The sequence below is a fragment of the Mugil cephalus genome, chromosome 14 (genome assembly GCF_022458985.1).
Source record: "Mugil cephalus isolate CIBA_MC_2020 chromosome 14, CIBA_Mcephalus_1.1, whole genome shotgun sequence".
Taxonomy (NCBI): Eukaryota; Metazoa; Chordata; class Actinopteri; order Mugiliformes; family Mugilidae; genus Mugil; species Mugil cephalus.
In genome coordinates, this window is record NC_061783.1 from 4,368,261 (window position 1) to 4,388,917 (window position 20,657).

At 40.2% G+C, this 20,657-nt stretch overlaps 1 protein-coding gene across 3 annotated transcripts in view; it reads right to left on the reverse strand.

Moving 5' to 3' along the window:
• Positions 1-20,657, reverse strand: part of trappc9 (trafficking protein particle complex subunit 9) — a 212,985-nt gene that overhangs the window by 158,307 nt on the left and 34,021 nt on the right. For all 3 annotated transcript variants that reach the window (XM_047604448.1, XM_047604446.1, XM_047604447.1), the window contains 3 exons: positions 16,647-16,773; positions 12,573-12,718; positions 4,697-4,782 (listed from right to left, as the gene is read on the reverse strand). In XM_047604448.1, the coding sequence (XP_047460404.1) occupies positions 4,697-4,782; positions 12,573-12,718; positions 16,647-16,773 (359 nt within the window). The remainder of the gene's footprint in view (positions 1-4,696; positions 4,783-12,572; positions 12,719-16,646; positions 16,774-20,657) is intronic.

Genomic DNA, 20,657 nt, shown 5'->3' on the forward strand with positions numbered 1-20,657 from the left:
AACATCAACTTCCCACCAGTCTCTTAGTCTCTGAAGAAGCTACTCGGATGAAACTTATTCAAGAAACTCCAGTTGCCTTTTTTAAATGCTTTTTTGACCTTTTCTAAGGCTCTTGAAGATGTTTCACCTTTCAACCAAAAGGCGTCTTCGTGTTCTGAAGAGAATAACAAGATGTCAAACTAAAGTGTCACTGTGTTTGTAAAAAAAAAAACAAAAAAAAGAACTGAATCTGACTCTTCGGTGGTTTGACATAAACCACAGCTGATGGTGATGTGAATGTCAGTAGGGATGCGGGTGTCATAAAACAGGATGCCTGGTGTTAGCACTAGACAAAAGGTTCCAGAGGTTCAATCCATTCAGTTGTTGAGATATGGACCAAAGTGGTCACACACTCTAGCCAGAAAGAAGCCTTCAAAACTGATTAATGAAAATGATTTTAAACTCTACGGGATCAAGGATGCATGTTTCTGATCTCCTGTTATTGGCCCACCTATCACCGTTGTGTTTATCGTTTCCTGTTTCTTGACTCTTTTTCTTATGTCTTTCCACTAGATATCCTCTACCCCAACTGGCTACAGCAGACAGATGCACACCTAATCTGGCTCGATCTCATTTTATTTCTGCTTCTCTTTTTCCTCGTGTTAAGCGAATGCTTAAGGGGGAAATGCAGAGCTTCTCTCTGTTACTGTGAGATCCCTCAGTATGTTCCAAATTTCTACATAAAATTTATTCGCATAAATCTGGAGAATTTGGGTTAAAAGTCCCAACAGAAGAAAAATAGAGGCCAATCGAAGAAATGAAAGAGAAATATTAAACTTGCGCAACTATTTATTTGAGGAAATAAATCGTTTGGAGTCGCACAAGCATGTGAACTCTTTTTGTCGGTGTTTGGTGTGACCCCTTTGTGCAGTAATAAGACTATCTGTAGTCAGAAAATCTTTCAGGTGACTTTAAAGTTGTCTTCAATGTGCCGAATCATACCCCCTCTGTTTAACTGTATTTGAACTCCCAGTTCACGCTGCCTTGTGCAACAAGGCAGACAGAGGTGACGTAATGACTGCATCAATCCCGAACAGCAGACACTACCTCACTAGAGAGAAGGCTGCCTAAGAGCTGAGCCTCTGAGGTGCCACGGCTGTGATTTAGGCGCTCCCTGCCTTCACATCAGGACATTATTTGCTTTTATTGGATAGCAGAAGTATCAGCGTTAACCTATCGGAAACAGTTCATTTGCATTTCGCTTTGAAAAGGTTAATTAGGTTGTTCCCCCGACAATAACGATTAAAGCATGTGCAAAGTGAATGCATTGTTTGAGCTGGTGTACACCGACTTAATTGTACACAGTTAACCTTTTGTTTTTTAAATAATGTTGTGATAATCGTATGATTATTATTTATGATTATAATTGCCTTGTTCTGGTATAATTGATACTGATTGGGAAAAAAAGCTAATTGCACATCTGTTAGCAACCAAAAATAAATCTAGAAGAGAGGGCCAGAGAAAACAGGAACCAGACCTAATGCAGAAAATATGCTTTGATTCAAAACTCTACACATTTTTAACAGTTTCTAAAACATACAATATGATTTTAGTGTTTCTATCATTATTGAAGTATATAATTGGCCGAAGTTTAGTAAATGAGTGATAAATCATATCTATCTAAATTTACAATTCATATTTTTGAGCATGTAATAGAGTAAACAAAGGCAATTTGTAGATAAGCCAAAGCTGTTTCTCGGTAGGACGACAGCGTCTGACAGTCATCATTCTATAAATGAAAAGGTGGGAGGTTGAGGTTGTAGTAAAAAGCGGCACTTCAATATAAAATCAATAACGCACAAAGCAAAGCTGGGTATTAGAGCTGAAGCCGTGTGGTGACTGTGAAGGAGGCTCTGCCTTGCCAAGCCGTAGGATCACCTTGGTGAGAGAAGAACGAACAGTGACCTTGTGTGTGTTTGTTTCAGAGGGCTGGTTTATGTGCGGTGGATGGATGGTGGTTGGGGCCTTCCGGCAGTCAGTTTGTCTCAGGCACAGAGGAGCTCTTGGCAGCGTACGTCACCCTGTCTCTCTCTACCTGCGTGACTCTACAACCCCACCTGACGCTTCCAGCTGCCGTGGAGCCGTGAAGGGCTTCAGCTTCCATCTGTGGTCTGATCGATTCACCTCTAGGTGGGACGAGCTGATGGCATGTTCGTAACTATTTCACCTTGACTTCGGGATCGTTTCAACTTACAAAAAAAACCTGTCAAACCAACAGAAAAGTCAGTTTAAGCTGTAAGATTTTCTTTTCTTTGTTCTTTATGGCTTTATTGGAACAAGTAGCTTGAAAGTTGTTTCACAGTGTCCGTGTGCATCTAAACATATTTACTGATACTTTTTTCTCTTGTAATATTTTGTAATTGTGTCTTTTTTGGTCCAAACCCACTATTATCCCCTTCCCGGTCAATGTGAGCTGCTCTGGACTGGTCCTGGCTATGACTACAACTGCTGCTAAATTCATAAACTACTCTCCTCTTTCCCCCAATCCATAAGTATGGATTAAATCTTGAAGCTAACTCTAGTTCAGTCTGAACTTCTGTCAAGGGTCCACGGTGCACCTGGACAAAGTGCAGAACAAAGGTTGTTCTTCTATTCTAGATGCTACACTGACCAAGACTTTTTATTTATTTTATCTGAGAAATTAAATGGCTGTAACAAAGTTCTCGTTGGCGCTTGAAGGTCATAATTAGCCTAATCTGACCTCTGATAATACTAGTTCTTAGCTGCAGCATAAGTACTACTTTCCTGAAATGTGAAAAACTAGTAGAGATTACACGACAACTCCAAACCAGCCCCTGAGCCGGGTTGATGTGTCCAGCAGCTCTGGCCAAAATTACAGCCGTTTGTGGGACTTTTATACAACTAACCATTATTTTGAAATCAATACGGGTGCAATTTGTGCATTTGTATGTAACGTTTGATAAATACTGACCTGAAGTAACGGAGGTTAATTATAGTGCCCAAAGCCCAGCCATTCACTGTACAGTGATAGTAGCAGCATTTCCATTCCAGTTTTTCGCAAAATAAAAGCGTTATTTCTGAAATCAAAATGCTGCTCTTTGTACGCGTTTCCTGGTGTCGTGCGAATGAGCTGTAACTCTCATAAAGTCTCGTCTCGCGATATCCAACTATCCTCTTAAATTCTCGTCAGAGGAGGCTTCACTTTGTGTAAGAATTGAACTGGTCACATGGCCGCATCCCCGGTGCGAAAAAGTGTTTCCATTGCACTATGTGACGCACTTTTATATGGATACGTCTGAAAAACCACCTCACGAGAGCGTGAAAGTATTTTAGTGATATTTGATAGGTTTTTCAAAATGTTTCTTTTATTTATTTATTTTTTTGCGATATTTAGGTTTTGCGCTTTTCTAGCGGTAATGGAAACGCAGCAACTGAGCCTTTTGTTGGTCAGCTGAGAAATGAATCAACACAAAGGTGATGTCAAGCCTTTCCAGGTATCATTAAAGTTTTCCAAAGTCAACAGCAGCACGGTGTATCTCGAGGCATCGAGCACTTTTATCACGGCCACGCTTTTGCGATCTACTGGGATGATATTAGTCAGCCACAAATTCGTCTCACTCGAGCTTTAACAGGAATTCAGACACCTGGCTGGTGATTACTCCTCCAGTTTAAACACTCACCAGATGTTCTGAACTGGAGGCTGCCTTCATTTCCTGTGTTTGTAACAGCGTGAGCAGATATCTGACGGCGCGGGGCGGCTAAATCAACCAGCAAGACCTGTCCGAGCCTATTTGGCATCGGCTCCGAGACAGCCGCTACAATTAAGAGGCCACTGTTTCGGCTCACGCCCCGTCACAAAACTTTCACGCTGATTTGTTCTCGACTTTCCGAGTAATTAAAGGCAACATCCTTTTAGACAGGTAGTACATCGCGTGCAATTCTGCGTTCTGCTGTTATCTAGCAGCTGAAAGTAGGCCTTTTATGGAGCCTCGTGACTGCTTTGCATTTCAAGGCTGTCCCACATCACTGCATTCATAAACAGACACAGCAGTGAGCGAGATGAAAAGCAATTTATTTGTTAATATTTTGCACCCTTGACCCTGATAAAGTGGCTCAACTGGTGTGCGTGTGTGTGTGTGCGTTTGAAAAGGAGTGGTAAGGGAGTGACACAGCGCATAAATTCGAACGGATGTGGATGTGTAGGTCTGAGCTTCAGCGGGAGGCTCTTTCATAAAGAGACGTTCTGAACTTAAAAAAGCTATTAAACACTATAGTTAATTAGGCTCCCTGATAGGTGATGTTTTCTTTTACAACTTTATTTTGCACAGAAAATGACTGGGTCTTGTGTTTACCTCCATGCAGGAACAATCTGTTCTGACAAGTTGTGAAGATAAAAGTAATGGCATCTTGGGGAGGGGTCTCTCACTCACTGGAGATGTTTTCTTACCATCAGGACAGCGAAGACTTTGACTCACCATTTCATCCAATCATTTAGAGTATTAAACTGTCAAAAAAAGCTTTTAAGGCACCTTAATTAGGCCATCAAAGCCCCTATCACTTGATGCGTGGCAACCCTTCGTAAACCATGTCAGCAAATCTCCTATTTTCACAAGCCACGGTTCAGTATTCAGTATTTAGACTGAATCTCCTTCAAAATAAGGAACATCTGAAGTTTAGGTTTAGGAATTTCACCTACCATGTTCTCCACACGAAGTTCATACGGCATGGGGTTGTACACCATCAGCTGCACTTCACAAACATCCCCTTGTACCCACTGGAAGTCTAGGTAAGGACATGGAGATGAACACATTAGAACAAGATATTAGAGCTATTAAAACCCATTTGCAATTAATGAGCTGAGGGGAAACGCACCATACGGCTACGCTGCTTTCAAAGACCAAAAGGCACCAGACACTGAAAATGTCTTAAAGAATGTCGAATGAAATCTTAATGAATAATTACAAATTCATTTAGAGTCAACCCAGATAATCAGCGAGCCTGTGAGCTCATCCATTCTGTGCTTCAGTTCTGTTAAGCTGCACCCACCTTCTTTAAAGCAAGAGCTGCATGTTGCGGGATGCGGGGAAATTTGCTTAAACACCCATAAATACCCAAAGCAGAGGAAAACCGCAAACATGCCCTCATCAACTGTAAAAATTACCAGCAAGCCTAGATTTTCATAATTAACATAGTAAACATTTATTACATTCTCGCATATTCAGCAATGGCAAACTGACAACGTGCAGTGTAGCATCTTTGAAAGGGTTCTCCTTTCATGCACAGCATACAAACACATCCACTTTATATCATCATTCTCACATAAATGACTGGCATGTTCAAACCAGGCGGACACATTTCAGCTCCTGATGTGGCATCTGTGCAGGATGAAGATCTGACACAACCTCAACGTTACACACTTTCAGGTTTCAGATTGTTGTGAACGCCTCGCTGGTTCACGTAAGCGAACAAATGTTCATTTTAATTGAGTATGTGGCCTGCTCATGTTCTCACTGTCCCCTGTGTAACCCTATGTGACCCACGTCGACTGGGTTAAAATTCTAGAACAGGGACCGATTACTGCGTTCACACCAGCCCAAACGAACCGACCTAGAGGGAACCACCTCAGATTTGGGAGCAACAATCCCTCCTATGACAATGGGTCCACACGTGTCTGTCTGACTGTGGCTTGGTCCACAACAGTGAAGTCTGGAGTTCCCAGGCTAACTTTCGGGACGTCGGCGCAGCGTCCTTGGTGGAAATAATCTGTTAAATCACCCCAAATAAAAGGGAACAACATAAACTGTTTCCTTTGCTGTGTGCTGACCTTCAGCTGGGATTTTAACATTCAGGTTGCCCCTCAGCAACTCTTACGAGACTGGCAAGTCATGGTCGGCGAACAGACACTGTTGTTTTCGTTGGCGCTGACGAAATGAGATATGGCTTTTTGATGACTAAAACACGACGAGATGCGTGTGAGTTTTCGTGGATGAGACGAGACTGGGCGTTAATGTTAGTGGGCGGTCTGTCGTGACGCTTCTGCCGACCACACTAAGGGGTTGCATTGGCGGGGTGTGTTACTACGTTACTGTGTAAAGTTATCAGCACAAATATCATTTAATTGACTGCATACGTTAGTCAGACGCACTTGGGTGTAGTGTAGAAATGTAAACATGCCGCAGTACATTTTTGGAAGAGAAAAGATCCCAATAATTCGAACTGGCACAGGAGCCGTTACACGCCTGAGAGAAATTCCAATAGGTCATCGTCATTTCATAGAAGGAGATTTATTGCGCTGTTTTGATGAGCTAGCAGCAGGGGTAATGAGATCAAATTTTATTAGGACTTAATTAAATAGACTCGAGAGAAAACTCCTTCACTGCATTATTAGTTCTGTATCCAACGCGATATCCAAAGGTCCAAACATTTAAGAAATGCCCAGAGAAAATACTTTCCTTTCAGAAAAAAAGGGAAGCTCTACGCTGTGGTATCAATCATTCCTGAATGAGATATTGAAAGGTTTTGTTACAAGGAGGAGCTATTTTGGTCCCACTGTAGAGCCATATGTCTTCAACATTTTGAAATGCATCACATACCACTCGATTTGGAGAGTCCATTGCTGTAAGAAGACATGCAAAACACAGCCTGAAAATCTTACCTCAGACCCTGTCAGGAAATAGAATTTATGGAAGGCAAACTGGAGCCATGCACCTTGGGAAATTAAGCCAGTCAAAAAAAAAAAAGAAAAGGTATCTATAATATAAATGTCTGGAAAGACCCACACAACCCCAGGTCTAGCTCGCAGGCATGCTCTCGTAGCCACCCAATTAAGTGTGAAATACACCTCAGAAAATAGAAAAACAAAGTGGACTGCTGCCATCTTATTTGTGCGTCCTCTGCCCTGAATTCTCAAGTGGCTATTGATATTCAGAAAAGATCTCCAAAGGCTTCAGCTCTTTGAAACTTCTTTGTACAACGCAATAATGAATGTTCTTAGTCAATGCACCCCCGCATGGCGGTTCATTAAATATTGCCTCTGTTTGCTTCCTTGAAGGGCCAAACTGTCTCATGCGCAGCTAAAATCATATTCTGTTGACCGGAGACAGAGCTGGAGATGTTTACGGGTGTAACTGCGTCCTGCAGAGAAGTATTCTATAAAACTCTCTGCAACATTAATCTTTCTCACTGAATAATATATGCACACTAGGCCTGGGTATTGAAGCAAAATTCATGCATGTGAAATGAAGGAACCCCAGAGCTGCGAATACATTGAAGCTTTGGTTATGATAGAGACGTATTTCTGCAGGACATTTCGTTGTTGCGGCGAAAAGGAGAATTTGAATATCGACCCAAAAACAGGAATGTTTTACCTGTTAGAGAGATAGAGACGTTACAGGGTAGTGACAGATTGATTGTTAAAGTTCTACATGTGGTCTATAGTGTGTGTATATTCTGTATACCAATGATGCAACACACTGTAGCAGTTTTATCTATGCAGCCTTTCATCAGTGTGAATGAGTAAGTTGTGATGCAACACCGTTGTAGACTGAGCACTGAAGGAGTGTTTTTGCCACTGAACAGAAACCTCAAATAGCCCGACATTCATGCTCACCAAGTTCCTCACTTCCTGGTTTGTGTCCATATTGTAAGGGCCCACAGCCCATTTGCCAATTTGTGTGTCTCCACTTGGCCCTGGCTCGGCCCCGAGCGCCATCTTTTAGTCAATACAAATTATACCCGCGTGGCCTAAAAGATAATCAACCTTACACTAGATGGGTCCCACAAGGTCAGTAGTGTGTTTTTGTTCTCCCTTTATGTGGCTGAAGAGAATACATAAACAAAGCTGACAAAACCTGAAACAGGGAATGTGACACTAAATCACAGTTAATAGCAATGATGTATTTAAAGGAGCCTTGGTTAAATGAAAGTATTTGTCCTCTGCTAATACAGGCCGAGTCTGGCCAAGGACTATGTTCTAACAGCCCATAAATGGAAAATTGGATATTGTTTCAACCTAGAGTGGTGACACTGATGAATGTTTTGCCTTCAGTCAACAAGCTCTATTGAATGGATCTATTAGACCGGGGCCTATTAGACTTGGCTAGTCGTGCTGCTTCGACTGTATGTGTAGAGTCGCTCTCCTGCTATATGTCTCTAAAATGTGTGGACAAGCCCTACACTGCTAACTCACTGTGGACGTAAACAGCCCTAAGCACCCCTTACAGCACTTTAACCTCACAGTTATTGTCTTACTTCAAATTCAATATACTGGAGCACAGAGCCAAAACAACACCAAATAAGTCACTGTCCAAACACTCGCAGGCCACACCGTGTCCCGGTTTTTCCGTTCGTGCTCCATCGTAACAGATAGCCACATCAAACTGACTGGATGGCTGTAGACCAGGCAGTCCTTAAAACTGAGTCTCAGAGCAATTATACACACACAAAACAATCTCCCATTAGAGGACCCGGCGTTTTATGTTCAAACATCAATCTGAATCATACAACTCCGTGTCCACAAGCTTCAATTGCTAGATCCTAATAAAGAACAATTACGACTTCTCCCCATTAGTTGTGTGGCGTGAAGGTTTACAGCTGTGGCACATATCAAAGAATAACTATCCCTATAGTAGACGTTGCACTGCAAGTCCAAAATTTTCAAGCTGTGATAGAAAGACTTTCATGATAAGATCTTAGGGAGGAATACGCAGGCATATGTTCATTGTGTGATAAATGCACGTTGACAGTTGACCCATCATTCAAAGCCTGGCTCCCTATGCTCCCTACGTGCTGGGAGATGCCTTGAATGAGATAAGAGGGAAATGTAACTTCATTAACTAGAAGTTAGCTCTCCAGAGGTCCAGAGACTGAGACGGAAAGGCGTGTTTAAATTTAATCTCAGAAGATTCCCAACTCAGTAGCCCATCAGAGAAATATCTGACTTTGAATAAACTCCTGGTCAAACAAACAAGTGGCTTGGGAGACTGTGTACAGTATACGTAATATCAGACCGATAATGACCATGTATCAGAAGTGACTTGTGGTCTTTACAGTGGGTTCCTCGCAAGAAACAGTTTGGCTAGTTGGACCAGCAACTGAAAACAAGGGACGAATGAGCTGAATGAGACCTGTCAGTAGTCATTCCTCCCCAGGAATAACAAATACATGAAGCAGTTAAGATAAAGTAAACACAAAGTTACCATATTTTCCTCATAACGGATTCATTTTATTTTTTAACAGTGCTCTCACTCGTACAGGTACATTACGGTTTGTAGGAAAAATCTGTCTAGTGTCATCCTATAGTGTCATAACATTATGACCACCTTCTTAGTATTGTGTAGATCTTAATTGTGCCTCCAAAACCATTGTGACTCATCAGAGAATGGACATGGGCCTTTTGAAGGTGTCCTGTAGTGTCTGGTAACAGGATGTTAGTTGGAGTCTTTGGGTACTATGTGTTGAGGGGAGGGGCCTCTGTGGATCATCCCACAGATACTTGGTCAGTTTGGGATCTAATGAATTTGGAGGCCAGGTCAACACCTTGTGCTGTTCTTTATAATTTTTGAGTTGTTTCTTAAACCACTTTTTAAAGGCCTGTGTCAGTCAGGGGTGGGGGTGTCTGGTCTGGTCCAGGTGGGTGCTACAGGTCTAAGTAACGTCCACATGAATGAATGCCGGGTCTAAAAATTTCCCAGCAGAACACTGAATTGTCCCATTGACGATTGATGGTCAATGTTATTCACTTCGCTTGTCAGGGGTTTTAATGTTGTGACTGATTGGTGTACTTATTCAAATATCACATAAAAAATAGATGGAAGTCATTGCGTATTAAAATAAGAACAACAATTACAGGAAGATTTTCTTATCAAATTTTAAGTCTCTGACATTCTAACATTTTTCTCAGACAAATATTAGAATGTCAGAGACTTAAAATCATTTCAAATGGGTTGGAGTTGCCAGGTGTCCTTTGTAAAAAAAAATATACCCAGGCACAAAAGACATAAACTTCTCCCTCAAAGAGCCAGGCTTGGACCTCAAAGGGCGGCAAAGTGAAAGAGATGAAGGGGGTCGTGATACTGCTGACTCAGCATTGGCAACATGATGTCTACAAACGGAAGACCAAAATGCCAGCCAAATGCACTGTGGGCAGCCGTGGTCACTTTCTCACTGCCACCTCCAATGATAAATTAGACTTATATTTTATGGCCTAGCGTCTAGAATCACAGAAAACAGCAAAATGGATTTACTCCAGGCCAACTATAAATAGGCTGCAGTTTTTCATGCACCACATTTCCAGTGAGGAGAGCGGTGATTGACTCCAGCGTATTGCCTTGAGCCTGTTGCTGCTGCTTACATACCAAGTGATGAATATGCTGTTCGTTTTTCAGGCAGTTAGGACATTTATGAGAAGGAGTCATTAATTCTAAACTGGACTAGACTTTGTTTACAAGGACAACGTGCACTCTCCCAATTAAGGAGTTGATCTATGTTCTGTGCTGCTAATTTGTCAATGTAATGAAAGACTACAGGAGAAAAAAAAATAAAATACTGCAACTGTTTTCAAGATGAGCTCATGTGCACCCAACATTTGTACATACACTGATCAGCCATAACATTATGGCCACTGACAGGAATAATATGGACCATCTTGTGACAAATCAATGTTCTGCTGGGAAACTTTTGCACCTGGCATCAGTGCGGACGTTACTTAGACATGTAGCGACCACCTAGACACGTTTAGGAACAACTCAAAAAACATGAAGAACAGCACAAGGTGTTGATCTAGCCTCCAAATTCAATAGATCCCAACCTGAGCAAGTATCTCTGGGATGATCCACACTCAACCCATATGAGTTTCAACTCTTTTGGTGGCAGAAGGGAGGCCTACACGATATTAGGATGGTGGTCAAAACGTTATGATTGATGTTAGGATGTTTTCGAGGGATTAATCTTAGCATTCATCCCATTTCTGACCACCTTCTGCCCAAAATTTAGATGCACTTCACAATTTAAAGAAAAAAAAAATGATTTGAAGAGCTAAATGGTATAAAATGTAACTTTCAGACTTTCAGACGTTCCCTGTACTATAATTGAATGCCTATCATTAGACAGATGACAGCGGGGAATTGTAAAATTAGAGGTCTGCTCATGTGTTCATTTAGTTTGACAAGACAAGGCTGGAGAGGGGAGACTGCACTTTCTGGAGCGGACATCCAACAAAAGGCCGTATTATATCATCCCCATAAAAGTGACGTAACCGAGTGCAATGAGTTTAAAATGAGAACATAGTACAATCTAAACCTAAGATGACCGTGACAGTGCACGCTCGGAATAATGTCAACAGATACAAGATGTCTGAAGGGCTTTACGAAAATCTCTATCCAGAATCATCCACGTAAATATGTGACATCATCTACTGCCTTTGACCTAAACCATAATTTCTAGGGTCTTATATTTCACTTCATTGCACTGCGACTTCTGTCGCAATGACTGAGGAACATTTTGAACACAGGAACTTTTGGTAGTTCTTTCTATTTCTAACTATTCAAAAAAGTTTGTTCTTATTGCGTCTGAACTGCAGGAGCTAAGAATCATCGTAGTTCTTTAGAACTCAGTTTCAAAGTCGGTTCTTTATCAAAATAAGAGTACATTGTAGTGAAATGTACATTAATAGGTGGAACACATGAATTCAAAATCAACACCCGCAGCTTTAAAAAACAAAAAAAGTGCAAACTTTGCTAAAATGTTAACCTTAAAAATGGAACAAAACATAGAGAGAGAGACAAACAGCAAAATCGACGCTTTATCAAGTCTATATGCAATGTTGTTTTTCATATTAAAGTGCTATGCTACGTAGCTATACCAGCCACCAGGTGGATATAACGTCACTTATTTCCACCTAGTGAAATGAGAGGTATATAATTTTCAGGGGATCTTCTACTCTAGCTACTCTCAGAAAGCTACCAGGATTGTTTAATCTGAAGACCATTTTGCTTTAGAAAAATACTTTCCGGGGGTTTAACTAATTTAATTCCCAGCTGCACCATTAATATATAAACTATTCATTGTACTCGTTGTTTGGTATACTCATGCAGCTACTCTGTCTTCTAAAACTGCTGTGTTCATTTGCTGATTACCTTTAGCAGAACTTGAATCTGTACATTTTCAAATACTTCTTTTCACTCTCCGGTAGCATTTTTGTAAATGAAACTCCCTCACATGGAGATACCTCTGTGGTAATATCACAGACATCAAATATGCAGATGATTGACCCTCACACAATTTCTCTGGTGACATTTAAAGGGCTCCGCAATGTGTTGGTCAAGCTAAGAAGAAAATGTATTTACACAGGGCCCATCGAGACCTTAAACCAAACCTAAATATGATGGCAACATAGATTGTAAATACTGATAAAAGATTCATTTCTATTCAAAGTTTCTATGTGGACAGGAAATAATCAACAACAGCAACATACATATGTATGCACAAGTGCATACATGCAGGTTGAGATAAAAAAAAAAAAAAAAAAAAATGTCCTTCACAGACACCAAATACACCAGAAACACTGGGCTTACCAATTTTCTTACAACGCTCCTCTCCTCTGTTATGCATAATGATTGGCGAGTAGATGAAGGGGCTGGCAGTCGACATATTCTGTCCCAGCAGGCCTTTCACTTTGTGGGGCCGCAGGCTGACAGGCAGATTCAGGAGCTTCACTGATCTATGTTTGGGAGTTACAAAAACAATGTCATGTCATTTTTCACAAGTCTTTGACAGCTCCCAAAAGTGGTCCCTGCAAACTCATTTCAAAACAGCCATGAAATACTCTACAAAGTGAGTTAGTTACAGCAGTTTATGTAGCTCAATCCAAGTGTGCGTGATGAATAGTCGTAATTATTATGCTACATAGCGAGAGATTTATAATACTGTTATTTGTTAAAGGTTACAAGTTCAGCAAGACCAATAAAGAACAAAAGTACAGACACTTTGAGAAAGTGTGTACTCCACACTTTCAGGGACCGGAGGCCTAATAACTCATTCACTATGCTTTCTAGTAGATAAAGACTCCTGCACATCAGAAAGTTAATGTTGCCTACTCTACCAAACTCTTCACGATATGATAAAAGGCTTTGTGTTTTGCCACTAACGACAGCTATGACCAAGGAGTTGATGAAAACTTAAGAAAAAGGTAGTATTTAAAACTGCTTCTCTGGCAATACGTTGTTTCTTTTGGTTTCTTTCCAGCTCTGCAGCACTCCACACACCACACTAAGCTACTACTGCAGTACATGCAAAACAACTTATGTTTACCTCATTAATTTTACACTCACAAAGTTCTATACTAGGCCTATAAAAAGAACTTTGATGCAACATTATTTTTCTGCTTACACCTTGTACACTTCAAAGTTTGCACTATACAAGAATGAATAAAGGGATTGTGAAATCTGTGATCCAACACAGAAGTGCAAAAAACAGCAGTTGTTTAAGCAGCCACTCAACGCATGCTAGAAAAAATCAATTCCTATGGACACAAATGTCAAAGTGTGCAAATTTACAGCTGAACTAAACTTACTGCTATAAAAAAGAAAAAACTATATCCCCCCATTCATGACATCTGTGTGGGGTGAATATTTTTATATAACCAGGCCACTAAAATGGTATTAAAGATTTAAGTTGGCATGCATAGTTAATGATCTCATCTTTAGATGACAGGCTACTTCTGCCCTTAAGTTACTAGCTTTCTGTCTAGGTATCAGATGTCCCTCTCAGCTTTCCAAAACTTTATCCTTATTTTTGGAACAACAAGGAGTTCATCAGAGTGAGAGAGTGCTCCATCAATACATTCACTAGACAGTTCGTTAGGTACACCAGACCTGCACCAACTCATAGCTTTATGAAGGTTATGATATTCAGGATTTGTTTCAAATAACAGAGAGCTGTTGATTCAACTGTGTTTTCATTTTGGAGACTGTACCGTACTATTGTACCATATTGGGTTTCTATTATTTTAACAACCCCAATTTTAGTCAGTGGCCTCGGCCAAATAACAGAAACCGTGGTGTTTAATTCAATCCAGTTTAACAGGACCACAAACTACATCCTCCAAAATGATCAGACAGTTTAATTTATTGATATCTTTCTGACAATGTTTTAACATGAACTGGACATTGAGACATTATTCACACTAGTGTACTGAATAAATTGGCAAGTGAGTGTGCTGTCATAATTTTCTCGACTGCCATGGAGTCAGGTCCTACTCTGTTTTTTTGTTTCTTTTTTAATGTTTCAAAATGTTTGCCTGAATGAAGGTGGTTGCTTACATAATATAACACCTTTTCCTTCTATCGCCTAAAAACTTCAACCATGACTGTGACTTTTCTGGTGAGATTGGTGTGTTTATTCATGCGTTTATTTGTGGTGTTAAATAGCATAATTTGAAAAAGCCATTCGCAACTACCCTCTGTGTGATTTCACACTGAAAACAAATAATGATAGTATCAGCTATCTCAATTCTCTTGTGTTGTCTATTTATTTATTTATTTATTTATTTATTTATTAGATCCCCGTTAGCTGCTGGAACTTAACCGCAGCTACTCATCCTGCGGTCTCTACTTACTGACAAATCATTTCAAAATCATTTACGTATATTTTAGGATGACTTGACATTAGTTTTACTGAGTTAACATGATACAAAAGGTAAATAAATAGCTTACCTTAACACTTTCATATATTTAGTCAGCATATAACAGTGATGGTTGTACATTGGGGCAACAAAGACCAACCCCCTCTGTCGAGTAAAATGGTGGTGTGTATCCTGTGTCGCCCAAAACTGTGTGAAGCTTAGGTGCTTCTCTTAATGCATGTTTTGAACCTAAAACTGTACATTTAGTTTTATCCCTATTTAGCACTAGTTTATTTCTTATCACCTATTTTTCTGTTGACACTAATTCCTTATTTAAAATTTTAGTCAGTTCATCAGATGTATATGCTGACATGTAAATTGTGAAGTCATCAGCGTACATTGCAACAGTGGCATGATTCAAAGTCAGAGAAAAATCATTAATAAATGTTGAACACAAAAGCGGCCCCAAGGAACTTCCTTGTGGCACCCCACAACTCACATTTTTCCACTCATAATAGCTTCCATTAAAGTACAATGTACATTTTTTATCAGTCGGATTGATCCATGCAGCGTCTGTTGGTTCAAAACCATAACAGTGCAGATTATCCAAAAAGACATGGTGATCAAGAGTATCAAATGCAGCACTCAGATCTATCAGTACAGAACCAACAATGTGTTTTTCATCAATTTTCTTCATCCAGTCATATGTCATTTGAGTAAGTTCTGCAGCTGCAGAGGGTCCTTATTTGTATGCATATTAATATGCTGTATTCATCTAATTTTTACAAAAATATCTCTAAATTTGATCATATATTATTATCTCCATTATTTTACTGAGGGCAGGTAATAAGTTGATTAGTCTACCATTCTTACCTGAAAATTATTCTCTACTATTCTTTGGTAATGGTAGAATTTTGGCAACTTTCCATTATGTAGGACAAACATTTATTTGTTTTCCATCCACAGTAGTGGCTCACATACAGGGACATTATATTAATTATCACAAACAGACTGATTCATTAGAAGTACGAGGTAAGTACAGCTTTTGGTGATAAAACTTACAAGTTACAACATAAAGACTGTCAATAAAAGCTTCCTCTGAACTATACTGCTAATGTGGAGTATGCAAGCATTGTGCATATGAAGAGAGAGTTTAAATTTAACTTAACTGTTTAAATTAAGATTAAGAAAACCTTTATTCGTTCCACAATGGGGAAATTGCAGGTGTAACAGGAACATACATTTAACTTAAAATTTTTAAGCAGGTAAAATTAAGGCCATGTTCAGACCTGGTATTACCAGGCGTCCAGGGCGAGCCAATCACAAGTGACCAGCTCTGAGTGTGTGTGCTCACAACCAGCATTAAAATGCATCTCCACCTGTGGCAGGATCTCTTTTTTGAACTCTATTTGCAAGTAACATGCATGCTACATAATTTGGAACTGGGAGAAAGATACAAACAGCTGCTGACCTGTGTGTGACCTGACATGACGATATGGTACAAACTGTGGGACTTATGGTCCACCTTGGTAGTTATTTTAGAGACCAACACAAAGGTCAGATTATTACAGTTACTCAAACTGTAGGAGTAGCCACTGTGCTGTGAAAGAAAAATCTCCTGTAAGGCAAATAAAGACACTGGATTTATACATAAGTTAAAAGCTACTGTAAACTGACAATGGATATTAAAAGGCTCTCTGGTAATGAAAGACGTTCCTGATCATCCATAATTGATTTTTTTTTTGTGAGTGTGAGGTGCTTCACACTACTGAAAGAATATTGTCACAAGCCGTCCAGATGACCTCCAAATGCCGTCTCAGAGATCAGATCTCAGCTGTCCCCTCAGTGTGTTCACACCTGTTGGGTAGCTGTATATTTGTGATCCGATCATTGAGGATGAAAGGTAATATCTGGTCTGAACACTTAGCATTTCCATTTTTCATGGCTCAGTTGTTTAGCAGCAATTGCTGACAAAGTTCTTTTAATCAATGGTTTAATTACTCAATAGTTCGCACTCCTGTCTTACCGGACAATGGGGAGCTTTGAAAAGGGCACCGGAGGCAGCTTCAAGCCATCAGGGAGGGTGATGACCTCCATTCCACCTGGACACTTGGAGGTGTAGTTCTCCAGACTCAGCGTTACTTCTTTCTTCTCTGTAAACGTAAGAGCAGGAACAGCAGGAAAACCAATGATTTTGAGTACGTAAGGAGGAGGAGTCCACACATATAACAAGCCCAGCAACAAATGCACCATAAAAACAACTGCTTTTATGGCTCCCAACACTCAGATAATCTAAGCACCATCACCACTGTAGAGGATTCATCTTTGTGTGTGAACTAAATTAACCAGACATTAATGACCTCTCTAGCCTTCAAGTAAAATTCTGCTTTTTATTGAATCATCAATACCGTTTGAGAGAACATTACTGTTCACTCAGCCATAGAATTTGCTTTGGCTCTGCAGGTTTTGAGAGTGTCCATCAGGAAAGGGGGACATTTTCTTGCTAAGACTTTATATAGATGTATAACCCTTTGTACGGGTAAATTATCTCTTATGACAGCAGCCTTTTTGTCCTAAGGAGAAATGCATAATGTTTCTTCTCTTTATAGCACTCCCAATACCAAACGTTTATGAGAATAAACACTGGAAAATAAACTACATTCTTTTTGCTTAATCCAAAAGAAGATGTTTGTAAAAACCAGTTGCCCGGTGCACACTGTACAAATGGGTCGTGCTGCTTGTTTTAAAAGCAGAAACAATGAATCCACGGGGTTTGTGGAAAATCTCCAGCCCACAGGAAAAACATTAAAAGTAAAGTGTCTGAATAAATATCTCAATGTGCATGCACACTATGACCTCATAAATAAAGACCGGGAGCATGAAAGCCACAACTTTTACACCAAAGTGAAGACAGGAAGGGAAAGATTGGGTGAATGGATGGATGGGTGGAAGGATGCAGGCAAACAACGGGGGAACAAACTGAACAACACCTCATTGGTGCTGCCGGCTCAAAACTTAAAACTTGTGTTATTTTTTCCCTTGTTTGCTACTTTGTATACTTATTTACAGTAGCCATGCGTATCAGGGCTACTTCAAGACCAGAGACATAGGCAGTGGTAGTAGTAGTGCTCACTGAATCACTGTTTAAATGTTGATTCTGTGCAGTGTACCAAAAATGAAATAAAACTGAAGAGTAACTAGTCGCAATTAGTCTAATTACCATGAATAAATCCTACATGGACCCAATATAAATTTGTCTTCAGAAATCAAACATCAGCAAGTCCCATAGAGCCATAGAACAGACACGGTGAGAAAAAAAATTAAGAGTAAAAAAGATGTATTTTGAGAAAAACTTGAGATCATTTATGCACCATAGCAACATTAACAGTGGAACACACACACCCATGGGAGAGGTTCATGGACTTTCTGAACGACAATCACTGACTGTCAGTTTTCGTATAATAACATAGTGTTGTTCTAAATACCCAAAGACACTTTGCATTGAATACATTATTCATTCTCTCACTCAGTCACACCCTGGTGGTGGTAAAATACCTCAGTAGTCACAGCTGTCCTGGGGCAGACTGGCAGAAACGTGGCTGCCAATCCACAATAACGACCACCACCAAACATCACTTACTAGCAACATCATAGGTTAGGGTTAGATTTAGGGTTAGACAGAGGAACAACTTCCAGGAACTCTACATTCTGCTGGAATAGAAAGACAGACGGAAACAATCATAACACGGATCATGACGGTTAATGTTGTGTTATGAGGGCTCTTTTCAGGTTAATCTGCACATTTGGGGCTGCAGGCTCTACACCATGTTGACATCTTATCACCTTATAAAGTGGCGGATATATTACCCATTGAAAACAGCAGCATCCACTTCGAGTCCCTGGTGTATTATTAGACTCCTCAACTGCTAAATGCTCCACTTCACCGACCATATGCTATTTTTTGCTCCGTGTGGTTTGGTGCTGATAGGTTTATCATCACATTTTCACTGAAAATAGCCATGTGATGCAGCTGGAAACACAGTCGACACAAACTAAGTTTGAAAGACCTGAATAGGCATTCACATTACTGATAATAATTTGATCCTTGTGGACATAAACTATGGATTAGTTTGAATTAAGATAGTATTGTAACTAGTAATACAGGGTGATGGCAAACAGAGAGTATTATTTACCAAGGAAAGGAATCCAAATAGCATGGACATCCAAGACACATCAATATCAGTCTTATAGGATTTCAAGCCAAGACCTAGTAGATGGGTTACAAAAACTGCAAATTGTTAGGCAAAAAGGTTAAATCAAACCTCATAAATATACTCATGAGTGTCTATCAATGATTTAGATGAGCCAACCTTGTAAGATCGAATCAATAAAAGTTTTCAGTCATCTTTGAGGATTTATCTACAGTAGGTCACCGACATGAAGTACCTGCGGTTAACAATCAGCTTTTGAGGTAGGTCCTGCATTAATTGTCCCTTTTGTCCCTAGGTGGTTCCAGAGCAGAGTGGCTAGTTTCTGACCCACATACCACACTCTCTTACATTTACTGCCACATTTCCAACATTAACTACGCCAGAACAAGGCAAAATTATCTTGAACACTGCGAAAATAACAAACAACATAACGAACAAAATATTAAACTGATTGGTTTCAAGTTCTTGAAGAAGGAAGAAGAAGAAAAATGGTAGAGTGGGTTTTCTTTTGACAATTTCGAGAAGAGAAAAACATTTGTGCGGCTGCCTTTTTGTCATCCTGGTTCTCGGAGGTCAAGCCGGCGGTTCTTACATAATGAAATCCATTGGGGTTAAACAAGGAGAAAAACTTTATTTCTATCCTACTTTGCACCTAGCTTCCAGTCCAGACGAACACAGCACAGCACGTTATTAGCCTGACAGCTGGGACACACTGTCCAGATAAGCAAAGAAAGTTTTTACACTTAATAAAAAAGGTGCAAGTCCTAACACATCACATCGTCGCCAGACAAAAAGATCTCGGCTCAGAGTGTCAACTGTCAGGAGGAACAAGCGTGGGTAAAAGTTTACTCCGAATCTTCTGCTCTGAAAACTGAGCTCACATCACTTTGTTGTGTGACAGAGGACTAAATGCAAAGGAAATCCCCCCCCCCCCTGAATCTGCTTTTATCTAACTAGTTTGTTTGCCGCTCTTCTCTCCTGGCAACCACATCATTAACGCTGCACTTTCAACCGCTTGACTGATTGTTCCTTTCTAAATAAAGAGTGAAATAATGCTCATAGAAATTAGTGAGACAGTAATGAAAGGCCTCAGGTATTCTGACAGTGTCTTTTGTATGGAGCCTTATTCATGCCTCCCAATTTGTCAGGATAGATTAAACATACTTCCTAAAGCAGCAGGTGTCAGCTGAGTTGATTTTGAAACAGCTTTGAAAGCTCTGGCGCCATGAAAAGGAATATAATATGAGGCGGGTTGGTGTGAGGGGCAATCTCTGAAGGGCAAACAATGTATTGATTCACTTTTGGATGATGTGGCCTAACCACGGTCTCCCAGGCACACTGCGTTTCACTTCCCTTGATCTGCGATTTACCAAAATGAGGCATTATAGCTCAAGTTTTATTTAAAAACAAAAAAACAGTTTTACAGGGTTTGTGTGCGGGCATGTGATTGCCAATTGGCCTCTCATTTTGGTCATGGCTGATGACATAGTTGACTGGGGTGGCAACCCAGTGTGAGGAACCTAAAAAATGTGCACTAGAAATGGTACGTTGAGGATTACTGGCTGCTAAGCAAGACAATTCTATTAATGTTATTGTTCCGATAATGGAATTTCAGCCCATAATTGCGTTCAGTAATGCGTAAATAGCTGCAGAGCAGTGTGTCTCTTGATACCAGCTGTACAGGAAGGAGGAAAGGGCAGAAAATGAATAATGTCAAAGGGCCGGTTTATTAAGTTAACGGCTTTAGATAACCATTAATTAGTTTAAGTGTATGTAAAGTTATTCTAATGGTCCACCAACCAGTCAAATTGCAGATTATATCCACG